This window comes from Misgurnus anguillicaudatus, chromosome 14 (assembly GCF_027580225.2).
Source record: "Misgurnus anguillicaudatus chromosome 14, ASM2758022v2, whole genome shotgun sequence".
Taxonomy (NCBI): domain Eukaryota; kingdom Metazoa; phylum Chordata; class Actinopteri; order Cypriniformes; family Cobitidae; genus Misgurnus; species Misgurnus anguillicaudatus.
In genome coordinates, this window is record NC_073350.2 from 20,204,030 (window position 1) to 20,218,893 (window position 14,864).

The following is a 14,864-nucleotide window of genomic DNA, read 5'->3' on the forward strand; positions in this document are numbered from 1 at the left end:
TCTTTCTCTTTCCTTTTGTTCATTTGTTTTCCTCCCTATCCTCTTTCATTTTTCTTTCCCTTCTTCGTACTTTGCTTCTCTCCTTTCCTTCTCACTTTTTTCTTTCTTTTGTTTCTATCTTTCTTTTTTACTTTTTTCTTTCCTCCCGTTCTTCCTTTTTCCCCTTTATTCCCTTTATTCATTTCTTTGTTTCTTCCTTACTTTCTTCTTTGACTTAACTTTTCCTTCTTGTATATTTTCTTTCTCTTTCCTTTTGTTCATTTGTTTTCCTCCCTATCCTCTTTCATTTTTCTTTCCCTTCTTCGTACTTTGCTTCTCTCCTTTCCTTATCACTTTTTTCTTTCTTTTGTTTCTATCTTTCTTTCTTGTACTTCCTTCTTCCCCCCTTTCTTCTTTCATTCCTTTCTTTGTTCCTTCCTTCCTTTTTTCTTCCATTCTTTTTTTCCCTTTCTTTCTTTGATATTTTCTTTACTTTTGCTCTTTTATTTTCCTCCCTTCCTTTTTCAATTTTCCTTCCCTCCTTCATACTTTCCTTCTCTACTTTCAATCTTTCTTTTCTGTATTTCATTTTCTTCATTCCTTCTTTCCTATCTTTCTTCCTTGCTTTGTTTCTTCCTTCCTTTCTTCTTCCTTCTTTCTTTTCTCTTTTCCTTCTTTTATATTTCCTTTTTCTTTATTTTGTTATTTCTTTTCCTCCCTTCTTTTTTCCATGTATCCTTCCCTCCTTCGTACTTTGGTTCTCTCCTTTCAATCTTACTTTTTTCTTTCTTTTGTTTCTATCTTTCTTTCTTGTACTTCCTTCTTCCCCCCTTTCTTCTTTCATTCCTTTCTTTGTTCCTTCCTTCCTTTTTTCTTCCATTCTTTTTTTCCCTTTCTTTCTTTTATATTTTCTTTACTTTTGTTCTTTTATTTTCCTCCCTTCCTTTTTCATTTTTCCTTCCCTCCTTCATACTTTCCTTCTCTACTTTCAATCTTTCTTTTCTATATTTCATTTTCTTCATTCCTTCTTTCCTCTCTTTCTTCCTTCATTCCTTGCTTTGTTTCTTCCTTCCTTCCTTTCTTCTTCCTTCTTTCTTTTCTCTTTTCCTTCTTTTATATTTCCTTTTTCTTTATTTTGTTATTTCTTTTCCTCCCTTCCTTTTTCCATGTATCCTTCCCTCCTTCGTACTTTGGTTCTCTCCTTTCAATCTTACTTTTTTCTTTCTTTTGTTTCTATCTTTCTTTCTCCGCCCTTTTTTCCTTCATTCTTTTATTTGTTCCTTCCTTCCTTTTTTCTTCCTTTCTCCTTTCCTTCTTTTATATTTTCTTTTTCTTTACTTTTGTTTTTTATTTTCCTCCCTTCCTATTTCATTTTTCCTTCCTTCCTTCATAATTTCCTTCTCTACTTTCAATCTTTCTTTCTTATCTAACTTTCATTTTCTTCATTCCTTCTTTCCTCCCTTTCTTCCTTCTCCCCTTTCTTTGTTCCTTCCTTCCTTTTTTCTTCCTTCCTTCCTTCTTTCCTTTCTCTTTTCCACCTTTTATATTTTCTTTATTTTGTTCTTTTTTTCCTCCCTTCCTCTTTTTTCTCTCCTTTCTTTTTTTCATTCCTTAATAAATTTGTCCTTCCTTCTTTCCTTCCTTTTTTCTTTTTTTCTTCCTTTCTGTTTTTCTTCTTTTATATTTCTTTTATATTTCTTTTCATCCTTTCCCTTTTCCATGTATTCTTCCACTTTGGTTCTTTTCTTTCAATCTTACTTTTTTCTTTCTTTTGGTTCTGTCTTTCGTTTCCTTCATTCCTTTGTTTCTTCCTTCCTTCCTCCTTTTGCCATTCCTTCTTTTATATTTTTTCTTTACCTTTGTTCTTTTATTTTACTCCCTTCCTTTTTCATTTTTCCTTTATACTTTCCTTCTCTACGTTCAATCTTTCTTTTCTATCTTTCATTTTCTTCATTCCTTCTTTCTTCCTTCATTCCTTGCTTTGTTCCCTCCTTCCTTTTTTCTTATTTCCTTCCTTCCTTTCTCTTTTCCTTTTATATTTTATTTTTCTTTATTTGTTCTTTCTTTTTTCTCCCTTTCCTTATTTCTTCTCTCCTTTCTTTCATTCTCTATTTCTTTTTAAATTGTTCCTTCCTTCCTTCTTTCCTTTCTTTTCTTTCTTCCTTCCTTCCTTCTTTATTTAATTTGTCCTTCCTTCTTCTCTTCCTTTTTTCTTTCTTGCTTTCTTTCTGTCTTCCTCCTTTTATTTTTCTTTCTCTTTACTTTTGTTATTTCTTTTTCTCCCTTCCTTTTTCCATCTATCCTTCCCCCTTCATACTTTTCTCCTTTCTTTCTTTCTTTCTTTCTTTCTTTCATTTTTTATGTTGCTTGGCCCTGAGACTGTAATGCTCTGTATTAGACTGTGACTGTTGTGCTTAGAGTTGTTTTTAGGGATATTTACCAAACAGTGTCTGTCAGACTCTCCTTTGTCATGCCAGCCTTTTTAATACTTCACGAATTACACACTGTAATAAACAGAGCACTAACATGTAATAAAGAGCATTGCAAATATGTAAATCAAATCCCCTCATACAAATTCTGCCTAGCAAATGATATGTACATATTTAATTGTCTTCGTCCAGTTGTCACTTTCATGGGCTTAAAATGTAAGGATTCAGATGCAAATGTACCATCTCATGAATACATTAATAACACGTGGCTTTTAAGCGCGTTTAGTTAAGCAAAATGTGTTGTTTTATAGTCTTATCTACAAGACTCCCGACCCCATTTTAATCTGACAGGAAAAGTTCTCAGCTGCTATTAAAAGAAACACTCTTAAATCCCTCTTTCACCAAAAATGTGCAACAAAAAACATAAACAAAGCAAGTGCATCATCAGTCCCTTGCTGTGGCAGCAATTATGCTGAATGTTGCAAACGTTGCACTTAGTTGTTGTGCGGTGGGTTAGTTTATTCCCACATGTAAAGCACTGATAAAGTGACCGGTTGGTGTTTTGTTTTTCTTTAGGTGGTCACGTTGAGACAGAAGAAGGATGGGGATGTGGAAAGGATGGACAGCTCTAAACCTACATGGAAGGTATGTGCATTCAACTGCTTTAATTGATTATATTATTTTTTTATTTTTTTTTTATTAAAGGACAAGTTCGGTATTTTACACTTAAAGTCCTGTTTTCAGATTGTTTATGATGAAATAGAATGGTTTTGACTGAAATTTTGACATATGATGCTGGCCCGAGAATTTTTGGGTGTTTGTTGTATCACCTCCCACCTCTACAATGGCTGCACAGGTGCACTGGAACAACCCCTCCCAAAATGCATCAAACTCTCGTTTACAAAGACGTGAAACCCACCGAGTGGTCAGGGGTGTTCACCGGTGTTCACTGGTATGCTAACACAAAAATCGCTGCAAAAGATGCCCTCCATCAGGTTTTATCGTAGTTTTTGTCCTACTTCATTGACTTGTATTAGAGGTGCTGTGAGGTACGGTATTAGTCCGCGCTGGGAACCTTGTTTGTGTTCTTGCAATTGGCAAAGACCGATTATCGCCACCAACTGGGCTGGAGTGTCTATTATTCAAGCTCTCAACGGAAGAATATACGGGTGTGAGGCGTTTGGAAAAATAGGTCCACAAGTTTACAACGAATGCTAAGATACCTGTTGGAAAGCATCTTTTGCAACGATTTTTGTCTGAGCATATCAGTAAACACCCCTGACCACTCGATGAGTTTCACGTCTTTGTAAACGAAAGTTTAATGCATTGGATTAATGGATTAATGGATTGTTCCAGTGCACCTATACACCCATTGTAGAGGTGGGAGGTGAAACAACAAACACCCGAAAATTCTCGGCCAGCATCATATGTCGAAATTTCAGTCAAAACCGTTAAATAGTGAAACATGATTAATATGACCCTTATTAAAGTTAATGAATCAATATAAGGACATGCTTTACTGTACATAATTATTTAAAGAATTACTGACTGCCTGAACCACAAGACATTTAAGCCATTCTAATGTATTACCCAATAGGTTTTGTCATTACACCGTACAGTTGTTAAAACACTCAAGGATTCCTTCTGCCCTATTACCTCTCTCACAGCTACTGAGAAATAATCAACATTGATTATGCACAAAATACTTTTGCCCTTCAACCTTGAGCACAAGCGGCCAAATTGTCTCCCTGCTTCACAGTATGACTCACTGTTAGTCAGCCAGCCAGTGGACGTCTAGTCAATATGTAAATTTCAGATTATATTAAATCTTGGATCCTGTTCATTGCTTAAGTTTTACCTTGTTTTTAATGTATTTTAAATACTATTGATTAGTGGTCTCTAATTAGATAATTTGTTAAATGACAAGACCTGATGAGATCCGCATTGCAGGGCTTTTTGAACATTGTCTGTTTTAACAGGCCTTTTAGACACCTTAGGACACGTGGTAACAGAGGTGACCCCTAAAATTGTCTGTCTGCTGTACGACATTTGACTTGAAACTGAATGTTTAAATAGAAACAATAAATTCTAGAGAATGTGAAAAGGCTGCATTGAGAAAATAAGAGCCGACAGAGGGACCAAGATTCCCAGAGACGGCATACGTAGTCCAGACAGCGTGTCTCTCTAGAGAGCTGGCAGAATTTTCCCATGAGAATGGAAATATGGCTGATTTTCCCTGTGGATCACAGCTCATCAAATACTTAAAGCAAAGTTCACATTGTCAGAGACTGACATGAGCTTCCCAGGAGACTTCCAATAGGGGGTTTTGAGTGCTGCCCACTACACCATCGGCTCCGACGTGTTTCTTTAAGCACCTAAAAATATATTCATCATATATTTCACCATAAGCACACTTATGTGACACAAGTACACTGTAAAAAATTGACTGTAGAATTTACAGGATTTAGCTGGCAAAAAAGTTGCCAATAAAGTTCTGTAAAAAAATTATTAATTGCTGTAAAATGGACTGCAGCATTATACTGTAAAGCAATTTACAGCTAATTGTTGTTTGTAAAATACAGTACTTTGTTGTTTATTTTACAGTTATAATGAATTACACTTGTATTATGAGTTACAGTATTTTTTTGTAATTCCAATAAATTACAGTATATAGTTGGCAACTAGAGTTGCCAATAAAATCCTGTAAATTCCCCAAAACCCAAGATGATATTGTAATAGGTTTACATTCAAATGCTGTAAAGAATTTTTACTACATCATTACACTAATATATTTACCAAATCTATTCCTGTAAATACAGGAGAATGAAAACTGAATTAAATGTAATTTACAGAATAATGCAACCAAAGTCAGAGGTGCTTCAAGAACAACATTTATTAAAACTGACAGCAAAGTACTTTCAAAAAAATGATGTTGTTTCAGCAACTATTCCACTCAATCCTGAATATTCTAAAACAATGGCATCTATAAAACATCTAAACACGGTTTGTGTTACATTTAAGATCTTGTTGAATCTGTGTTAGAACATGACATAACTTGTATGTCTAGAAACACAAGTGTTCAATCACAGAACTGGCCTATTTACAACATGTTTTGGTCTTTATACATGAACAAGAACTTACATGCATAACCATTCAAAGTCCAATAATTTTCTGAAAAGAGTACACACATGAGGGTTGATGGTGTTGTTTCTCTTCTCAGAGGCGTTTCCACTTTTTTGCCTCTTGATGCTGTCTTGATGCCAGTGGTAGCTGTGATTCCAACAAAACATCTGCACAAAGAACAAACAAAAATAAATTTTAGAATATACATGTATATATGTACATTTACATACAAATGTACATATAAACACTTAAATATCATATGGTAGCATGGGTACTTTCCTGGTGTGTGTGTATATATAATTTTATTTTTCAAATGAAAATAGTATAATGCAGGAAAAAAAACACATCTACACAGTGCCCACATAACGTTACGTTACGTGATGAAATCCAGTAAGAAAAAATTAAACAAAAATTGTGAAGAAGTTAGTATTAAAAGGCTTACATTTTAGACAGCATAATTCCTGTTTTTTCACCAACAAAAATAATTACAAACGCAGCCACAGCACTGTTTTGATTATCTGAGGACAAGAATGTTCTCTTTTAATTAACCTGTCCATACTCTAAAGTAAGAACCTTATGTTACCATATTTATCTATAAATACAACATATACACCAGGAAAGTACACATTTTAAAAAAGTGGTTGTCAACCTTTTTTCTTTTCAACCTATTGTCCAAAACAATGTCAAAAGCCTTATTTCTACCAAATAAAATATACTAGAGCAGGGGTGCCCAACCCTGTTCCTGGAGGGCTACCATTCTGCAGATTTTAGCTCCAACCCCAATCAAACACAGCTGAAGCAGCTAATCAAGGTGTTCAGGGTTGCTTAATAATTACAGAGAGGTATTGGTGTTGGAGCTGGGTTGGAACTGAAGTCTGCAGGATGGTAGCCCTCCAGGAGCAGGGTTGGGCACCCCTGTACTAGAGCTTGGCATGTCTACACAATGTAAATTTGTTAAAAAAAACATCCAAACAATAAGAAATCTCTTGATTTTTGATTGTTTTAGCTTATCATGCTTGTTTTGTTGTATTTTGAATAACTGTCATTTAAAAGTCTTAAGGCCTACTTGGGGGGTCCCATCCCCCTGGTTGAGAAACACTGCTATAAAACAAATAGCTCCCTATGTGAATATAATTACCTTTGAACAAATTCAAGTGTGGAGGAGGCCTCCCTCTGGTAAACCAGGTTGAAGTTGTAGTATGATGCGAACAAAGCTGCAAATCCAGCCACAAGGTTGGGGTGTGGATTCACAACCACCTGACCGTCCATACTCAGCATCCACTGAGTTGCATTGAGGATTTCACATCTGACACTTCTACGATACCCTCTTCGGTCTCTGTTTAAATGAGACTTGAATGCTGAAATTTTTTGAATGCACGGGAGCATTCAGGTACTCCACATGTAAAGGAACAAGTTACGAACATTACTGTGTACTTTCATATGCTGAGTAAAGCCTATAATAGTATTGCTCTCATGCTGACACAACTTGCAGTGATACATGTCTAAAAATACTTTATAAAATAGCAAAGTCAACAGTGAAGTATAGCATCCATCCATGAAAAAGGGCAGTGTACACAGTGGGTTTTTCACCTTTTCTCATTTGTCTCACACCACCAGTCCTATCAGGTTAGAGTTGCAATCTCTGCTGTTTCGTGCCTGAAAAACAATGTTAAACTTAATTACACTCCAACCTAACCAAATTTCACGTTTAAAACAACACTGCAAGCACCTATACTAACATGTAAAAAGTGAACAACAAACTTGAAAATTAATTACATCTGACTATGTTGGCTAATGTTATAAAATATTTCTGGTCGAAATAACAGGCATCAAATTGCTTCACATTAACTTAAGTATGACACAATTAATATGTTAAACACTACCTTAAGTAAGGAAAATAAACTGACGAAATAAACTAGAATAGAAAATCGCAGCATCCAACCATATTTTCTAAGATAAGAGCAAATACGCATTTATCGTGTAACCTTACGTTCGTTTTCTTTCACAAGCAATTCAATTTAAATGTCACGTTCATTTAACAGCAATCCAAAATACTTTAACAAAATGGCAACAAACTACAGCCGTATGCAAAAATAAAACGTCCGGTATGATGTTTTTGGTGCTTCACCACCCTGAAGTTGACCCGTATGACGTGACATCTTTGCTGCCTTGCGCCTGAATTCAAAACTACTGCACATTCAACTCAGATATAACGCGGGTATTATGTTAAACATGTTGACGTGCCCTTAGTAAGGAGTATAAGCTGGCGAAATAAACTAGAAATTTTCACGATATCCAACCATATCTAATTTTTAAACTGGCAGCAAATAACGTACGCGTTTATAACGTAGTTTTCTTTAACAAGCAATTCAGTGTCGCGTTTAATTAACAGCAATGGTCTAAAAACACTTTAGCACGCATCCATGATAAAATGCACAGCATGTACAATGTTTTTTACCTTTAAGTTTGAAGATTCGTCTCTCCACCTTGCAGTCCAGCCGTTACGAGACCCCTCGCGCTTTTTGCTGCCTCGCTCATGCCTGAAACAAACATCTGAAACGTTATAAAGTTAATGACACATAACTACCAAATGTAACATTTAAAATAATGTAAAGAATTTAATTTTATATTTTGCTACATGTCTTAATGACACGCTGTTGTGAAATACAAATTATTAACATCTGTTATGTTAATAATATCTGGTATAGCGGTCGCATACCAAATATCACTATTTAAATGAACATAATAGTACTTAGTTTAATACTGTACTATATTTGAATGATTTACGTGAACTTACCAACAATTTTGAATGATGACTCTTCAGTGTTCATGTCCATTTCAAATGTAAATACACCCACGCAATCCCATGATGCCATTTCACAATTAGTTTTGTAAAAACATATGATATACAGTGGCAACACCTTCTGCCTGTAAATTCAATTACAGTTTAAATGAAAATATACTGTTAACAGCTGTAATACCTTCTTTTACCCATAATGCATTGTGAACAACACTAAAATCTTGTAAAATGTTAAAACAGGAATTTCCTGTAAAATTTTGCTGTAGAAACTACAGCAATTTGTTACAGTGTATGTAAACAGATGGCCCCAAGCCTTCACTTGGGCAGTACCCTTTAAAAAGGTCCTAATGTGTTCCATTTAGGTACGATATGTTTACATTTGGTACACATGTGCCTCTGAGGTACTAATGAAAGCTCAGGACCATTTTTTGACCTTTTTTTTTGACAATTCACACTAACTGGGCACAAATGTTTGTTGTGGTGTAAATAATGTACTGTACAAGACAAGACACAATTGGTGTAAATTTATATAAAAAAGTGCACAGAATAAATATTTAAATGTTAATGCTTATTTCAATATTTGTTTAGATAATAAACAATACATTAAAAAATGTGTTAATAGATTAGTTTAAAATAAATACATTTATGAATTTGAATATGATGATGAATTTTCATATTGTAGGACTTGTTTTTAATGTATTTACTAAACAGGGCAAATAAGCGTGAGAGCAAACGCTGATGGGAGTGGTAATATCTACGGTGCAAATAACAAAACACATGTGCATTAGCACTAACACAATCTACTAAGAGCAGTGCAAATTAGTTCAGGTTTTGCAAATAAGCAGAGCTGATGCTTTGGCAGGTGCGGGAGATTTATACTAACACCTGATGCACTTGAGTTCAGCACCACAGACATCTCAGCTGAAATTTCGGGGTGTGAATTTTATGGCCTAATAGCACTTTTGGGAGTACTTCGACTCGGCGCAGTAACACCCTCCCTCTCCCATTATGAGAGGGAGAAGGGGAGCGGACTTTTCAGGCAAGTCGAAGTACTCCCTCCTATTGCGCCATAGGGTATAGTTCCTTTTTTGGATCCGCTTGGAAGAGCGCTACGTTTTGTTTTGTACCACCAGGCTTGCTCGTGTGGCTGCTCGTCTTGAATGGGAGGAGCGTTGATGTGTTTGGTCACTTCTGACTTTGTCTCTGGTTGGTACCATTGAATGAGTGGGGCTAAGCTAAATGCTATCGAAGTGTCGTAGCGCGCTCCAGCGCTTACGTGCACGCACACAGATGATAGAGGGATGTATCAACAATTCTTAGTTAAGGTAATAACATATTTTAATATTGAAAATGAGTAGTCTATTCCTTTAAGTGTTCTGCCAATCAACATTACTGAGAGCAAATGCACACACACTTTTACAAAAACACACAATAACTAAATATATAAAAATGCAAAGCTTGCATTTAAGTGCATAATGGCCATTGTTGGCATATCACCTGTCACTGGCTCAGCACTGCTGAAGTGAGATGGAGTAGAGGAGGCACCTCTATGGTGAAACCAAACCCCTTTAGACAGTTATGTGAAGGTGTCCTCATTAAATATCTCCCTATGGAATTCTCCTGTTTTATTCTGGACGTTTCCGTTTTGAGCCTGACAAAACAGCTCATTTTGGGGAGAAGTTGGGCATATCACCCAGGTCATGTTCTTGCCGGTAACACTTGAAGGGATTGTGAGTGTGTGGGGTGGCAAAACGAGTGTGGAGGTTTTAATTTGCTGGACTGTGTACAGTAGATGGATGAATGAGTGGTCACGATGTGTACAGCAGGGAACCTATGAACTCCTGAGGCCGTAATTGCAGTGAAGGTTGCTTACCTTGCCATCTATGTTTCTCAGTCTTTGACTCAGCATGTTTTCACACTCTGATACTTATTTAAAGCTGAGCCATAAGTGGAAAGCAGGGGACCAATAAACATATAGAAATAGTACTTCCTAAATGAAAATTTTGTTATTGTGTAATCGCCCTCATGCAGTTCCAAATCCATGGTTTACTTTCTTCAGTGGAGCACAAAACTTTTGTGAAAGTTTGTTCATACAACATGAGTTTGTATGTTTGTTTGTGACAGAGGCTTCCCAATGGCTCTATCGATGCCCACGATGATAACAGCAGGTGTGTGGAGCTCCAGGACCTGCTGGATAAAGCCAATAAAGAGCTGTCCCAAAACAGAGAGCGGATCACCAGCTTGACCGGCCGAATGACCGAGCTGGAGACTGAACTGGCCACTGCCCGCAAAGACCTGCTAAAGAGCGAAGAAATGAGCGCCAAACACCAGAGAGACATCCGCGAGGTTAGAATGATTGATGGGAGAGGAAGATACAGCAATGGTGACAGCCGACAGGCCGATGTTTTATAGTCCTTAAAGGGATAGTTCACAAAACATGAAAATAATCTCATTAATGACTCACCCTCGTGTCATTCCAAACTCGTAAGACCTCCTTTCATCTTCTGAACACAGTTTAAGATGTTTTATATTTAGTCTGAGAGCTTGTTGACCCTTTATTTTAAAATCTATGTACGGTTTACTGTCCATGTCCAGAAAGGCAACAAAAACATCATCAAAGCAGTTCATGTGACATCAGTGGGTCAGTTAGAATGTGTTGAAGCATCAAAAATACATTTTGGTCCAAAATGAAAAAAAAATCAGACTTTATTCAGCATTGTCTTCTCTTCCGCGTCTGCTGCGAAGCGCATACACGAGACCAAATTCACGTGACTGCAGCGACGCGGATGACATGTTATCCTCAGACATGTTCGTGAAGTTTTTTTTCAAACTTACAGCGTGCGTCTCCCTCAGACTGTAAACGAAGCCCGGGTGCACAAAAAAACGGCTGGGGCGCAACAGATAACATGTCATCCGCATCACTGCAGTCGCGTGACTTTGGTCTCGCGCATGCGCTTCACAGCAGACGTGGAGGATAGGACAATGCTGAATAAAGTTGTAATTTTTGTTGTTTTTGGACTAAGGTGTGTTTTCGATGCTTCAACACGTTCTGGCTGACCCACTGATGTCACATGGACTACTTTGATGGTGTTTTTATTACCTTTCTGGACATAGACAGTATACCGTACGTAGATCAATGTAGAGTCAGCAAGCTCTCGGGCTAAATATAAAACATCTTAAACTGTGCTCCGAAGATGAACAGAGGTCTTACGAGTTTTGAACGACATGAGGGTGAGTCATTAATGACATTCTTTTCATTTTTGGGTGAACTATCCCTTTAAGAAAGACAAACCAATTGGTGTCTCCTTTGTTAATGTGTGTGCCAATTTCTTAAATGATTCCCATACTGTCCGAGAGTCTTTGTTTTCTCTTACTACGTGCCTGTTCGACAGGCGATGGCACAGAAGGAGGACATGGAGGAGCGAATCACAACATTAGAAAAACGTTACCTGGCTGCCCAGAGGGAAACCACCTCCATTCACGACCTAAACGACAAGCTGGAGAACGAGCTGGCCACCAAGGATTCACTTTACAGACAGGTATGCTGACCCTTAAGCCAGGCCTGGATTGAGTCAGAGTTGAATTCAAGTGGGTGATTCTCACGAAAACTTGGTTTTAAAAATGTCAAGCATGAAAATGTAAAAATTGCTTAAATTTACTTTTTTTCCCACCAGACATTGAAAAACAAAGTCTGGAGTAAATGGGAACATTAATTTAAAAACTTTTACTCATCATTTAACACTTTTGTAACATAATTTAAAAAATTAGTCCTAAAAAATCTCATTACCGCAACAGTCAGAAAACATCAACACTGACATATTTTCAAAATGACATGACAAACCTGAAAGAACATAATTTGGAGATTCTTCACATGCATTTAAAATCAAAGTATTATGCTTCTATTAATTAAATTAACATTTAATAAGCATCTGTTGCGGTAATGATAATCAACATGTCGTGTAAGCATTCTGACAAGAAAATATTTTAAATTAACTGTAAAAAAATGATCTTACCTGGTAGCCATCTTGAAGTAACTGGTCCATGTGCTTGGTCACTCAAAATCAAACTTTATTAAAATTCTGTATGTGTGCTTAAACTGTTCTCAAAAAGTGTTGCGGAGGATGAGAACATCAGGCATGGACACATCATTTTCCTAATTTTTCTTCATTATTATTATACATGAATATTCAGTAAATATCTAAAGTAGTCTAGCAAAACATCCATTTATTTTTTTCTTAATATTTTTGTGTTAATTTGATTAAATTACAACATAACGCATGTTCAAACACAGCGGGACACATTGCGGTGATGAGAATTTCAGCAGAAAATTAGATAAAATTTACAATTATAACTTCTTATGTTGAAATCACACATTGTGCAAGGTAGAACACAGTATTGTGTTAATTCTGATGCTTTTTAATGTTACTATATTACACATTTTAAAGCTAAAATTATTAGCTTTTAGCTAGAATCACCCAAGTTTGGCTTACAGTAAGTGAAGTTCATCCATACTGTAGATCCAATAATGCAACAATTGAAAAGAAGATTTGTGTGTGTATGAAAGATGTTTAAATGTTCAGATCCATAAGCTGGAGAAAAAGAGGATTCCCGATGTTGGGAAGTGTGTATGTTTGTTAAATTTGTAGTGGGTTTGTATCTTTCAAAAGAGATAAATCAAGACATGTGCTTTTGTTTAGACAGTGTGAATTAACTTTACAAATTGTAGTATTGGACTTATGGAAGGTACATTAGATTTATGTGAAGTCGTATTTTTGTGTTTGTAAACTGGTGGTTTGTTGTTATGTGCACTTATTTATTACATATTGTGTGTGATTCATTTTGTGTGTACTATGTGTTTTTGTGTCTGTTATTTGGACTTGAATGTGTATATTGGGTTTATAATATTTGTTTATTCTGTTATCTTTTAAACACTCTCCATATGTTAATGGTGTCTGCATATGTGTACGCACTTATTCTTGTGTGTATTTGTGTGCGTGTATCAGAGCGAGGAGAAGGTACGACACCTTCAGGAACTGCTGGAGTTGGCGGAGCAGCGGCTACAGCAGACCATGAGGAAAGCCGAAACTCTGCCAGAGGTCGAAGCTGAACTTGCCCAGAGAGTGGCGGCTCTTACCAAGGCGAGTACTCGGCTATCCCGCTAATACACGTGGGAGTCATTAATCATAACAAATTTGGTTAAGGTTTCGCTTTCTGATTCAGATTACACCTTAGTTTTTTTATATATGGTGCTTTTAGTAAATCCCCCCTACAACCATGATCCTATACATTAAATGAAAGATGCTAATTTGTACTATTTGTGCAGGAAACAGTAGCTGCGTTTACATGAACATTTGTAATCAGTTTAAATGTTCAATCCGAATAAAAATGCTCCATGTAAACACATCAGTCACATGTAAACACATAAAAAGAGCCAAACCGTTTAAAAATCTAATTGGCTTGATAGAGGTGGTTTATACCTTTTGTTATCCGCTCAAAAGGACATGTAAACACTTGATCGGATGGATAACTGAAACTGGGACGCTCTGCGCATGTGCAATCCTTCTTTTCTTTTTGAATGGCTGTTGGCAAACCCACTGAAAGGTGCATTTCCGCCACCTACAGGAAGGGAGTGAGGAGCATATGCACACGTGCAATGACGTAGAATTGGCGTAATGACTGTGACGCAAATAACTCGAGTTTTTTTTTTTTAAGGAAGTCACATGAAATGATTTGTCGTGTCAATCTTAAAATGTTACTGTTCTCCTTCCAATCCCCGGTTAAGTGATACGAGACAGTGTTGTATGGTCAGTCCATTATATATATCTGATCCACAAACGCGTGTGTTTGGACTCGCTCTTTGCAGCACCGCGTGAAGTAAAACACGCTTTTTGGGCACACACGAATGTTTGTTTTGCTGCTGCTTGATAATCAATAAGGAACAAAGCTTCGTGGGCTCGTCGTTTATTAATTATGACCTGAAATAGACGCACAGCAATTTTAGGAGGATGAATTGTATGCGTATCTTGAAACAGTGCGAAACTATATTTGTGCAATGTGTGCATGTCAAATGATCAAATCTGATTTAAAGCTTGTGACATATAAACACACGCACTAATCCGATCAGATTATTAAGTGTTCATGTAAACGCTATGATAGGATTTATCAATCGGAAGAATTTTATTTCGATGGAGGCAAAATGTGTCCATGTAAACGTAGCTAGTGTTTTAAGATCTGTTCTTTATCCATCTGTGCAAGAATGCAGGCATTCATGAACCCAACAGCATCTGGTGTGTCTTAAAAAATTGATCTTGTTCTCAATTCTCATCTTGACTCTCAAAATAACAGCAGTAGGAGGCAAAGACAGGCTTAGGAGAAGAATACGGAAATCAGTTCATAAGAGGAATCTCTCTGTCAGAAATCAAACGCTATCTGAGATGGTGATGAAACTTTAGTTTTAAGATCTCCCAACTGAGATGGTAGAAAAGGACTTAAAAAAGCGAATCCTTCAAAAGACTTTATAACACGATATAGAG

At 36.5% G+C, this 14,864-nt stretch overlaps 1 protein-coding gene and 1 long non-coding RNA gene across 15 annotated transcripts in view; one reads left to right on the plus strand and one right to left on the minus strand.

Annotated features, from left to right (window-relative positions):
- ppfia4 (PTPRF interacting protein alpha 4) overlaps positions 1-14,864 on the plus strand; it is a 191,498-nt gene that overhangs the window by 142,451 nt on the left and 34,183 nt on the right. For 11 of the 14 annotated variants that reach the window (XM_055183402.2, XM_055183405.2, XM_055183416.2 and 8 more), the window contains exons 5-8: positions 2,985-3,053; positions 10,456-10,677; positions 11,724-11,870; positions 13,335-13,473. In XM_055183402.2, coding sequence (XP_055039377.1) covers positions 2,985-3,053; positions 10,456-10,677; positions 11,724-11,870; positions 13,335-13,473 — 577 coding nt within the window. The remainder of the gene's footprint in view (positions 1-2,984; positions 3,054-10,455; positions 10,678-11,723; positions 11,871-13,334; positions 13,474-14,864) is intronic. The other 3 variants (XM_073876005.1, XM_055183408.2, XM_055183411.2) reach the window with 1 other exon arrangement.
- On the minus strand, positions 5,284-8,618 carry LOC141369470 (uncharacterized). Its single transcript, XR_012373207.1, has 3 exons — positions 8,329-8,618; positions 7,990-8,071; positions 5,284-5,698 (listed from the first exon to the last, which is right to left on the minus strand). It is a non-coding gene; the product is annotated as an uncharacterized lncRNA (long non-coding RNA).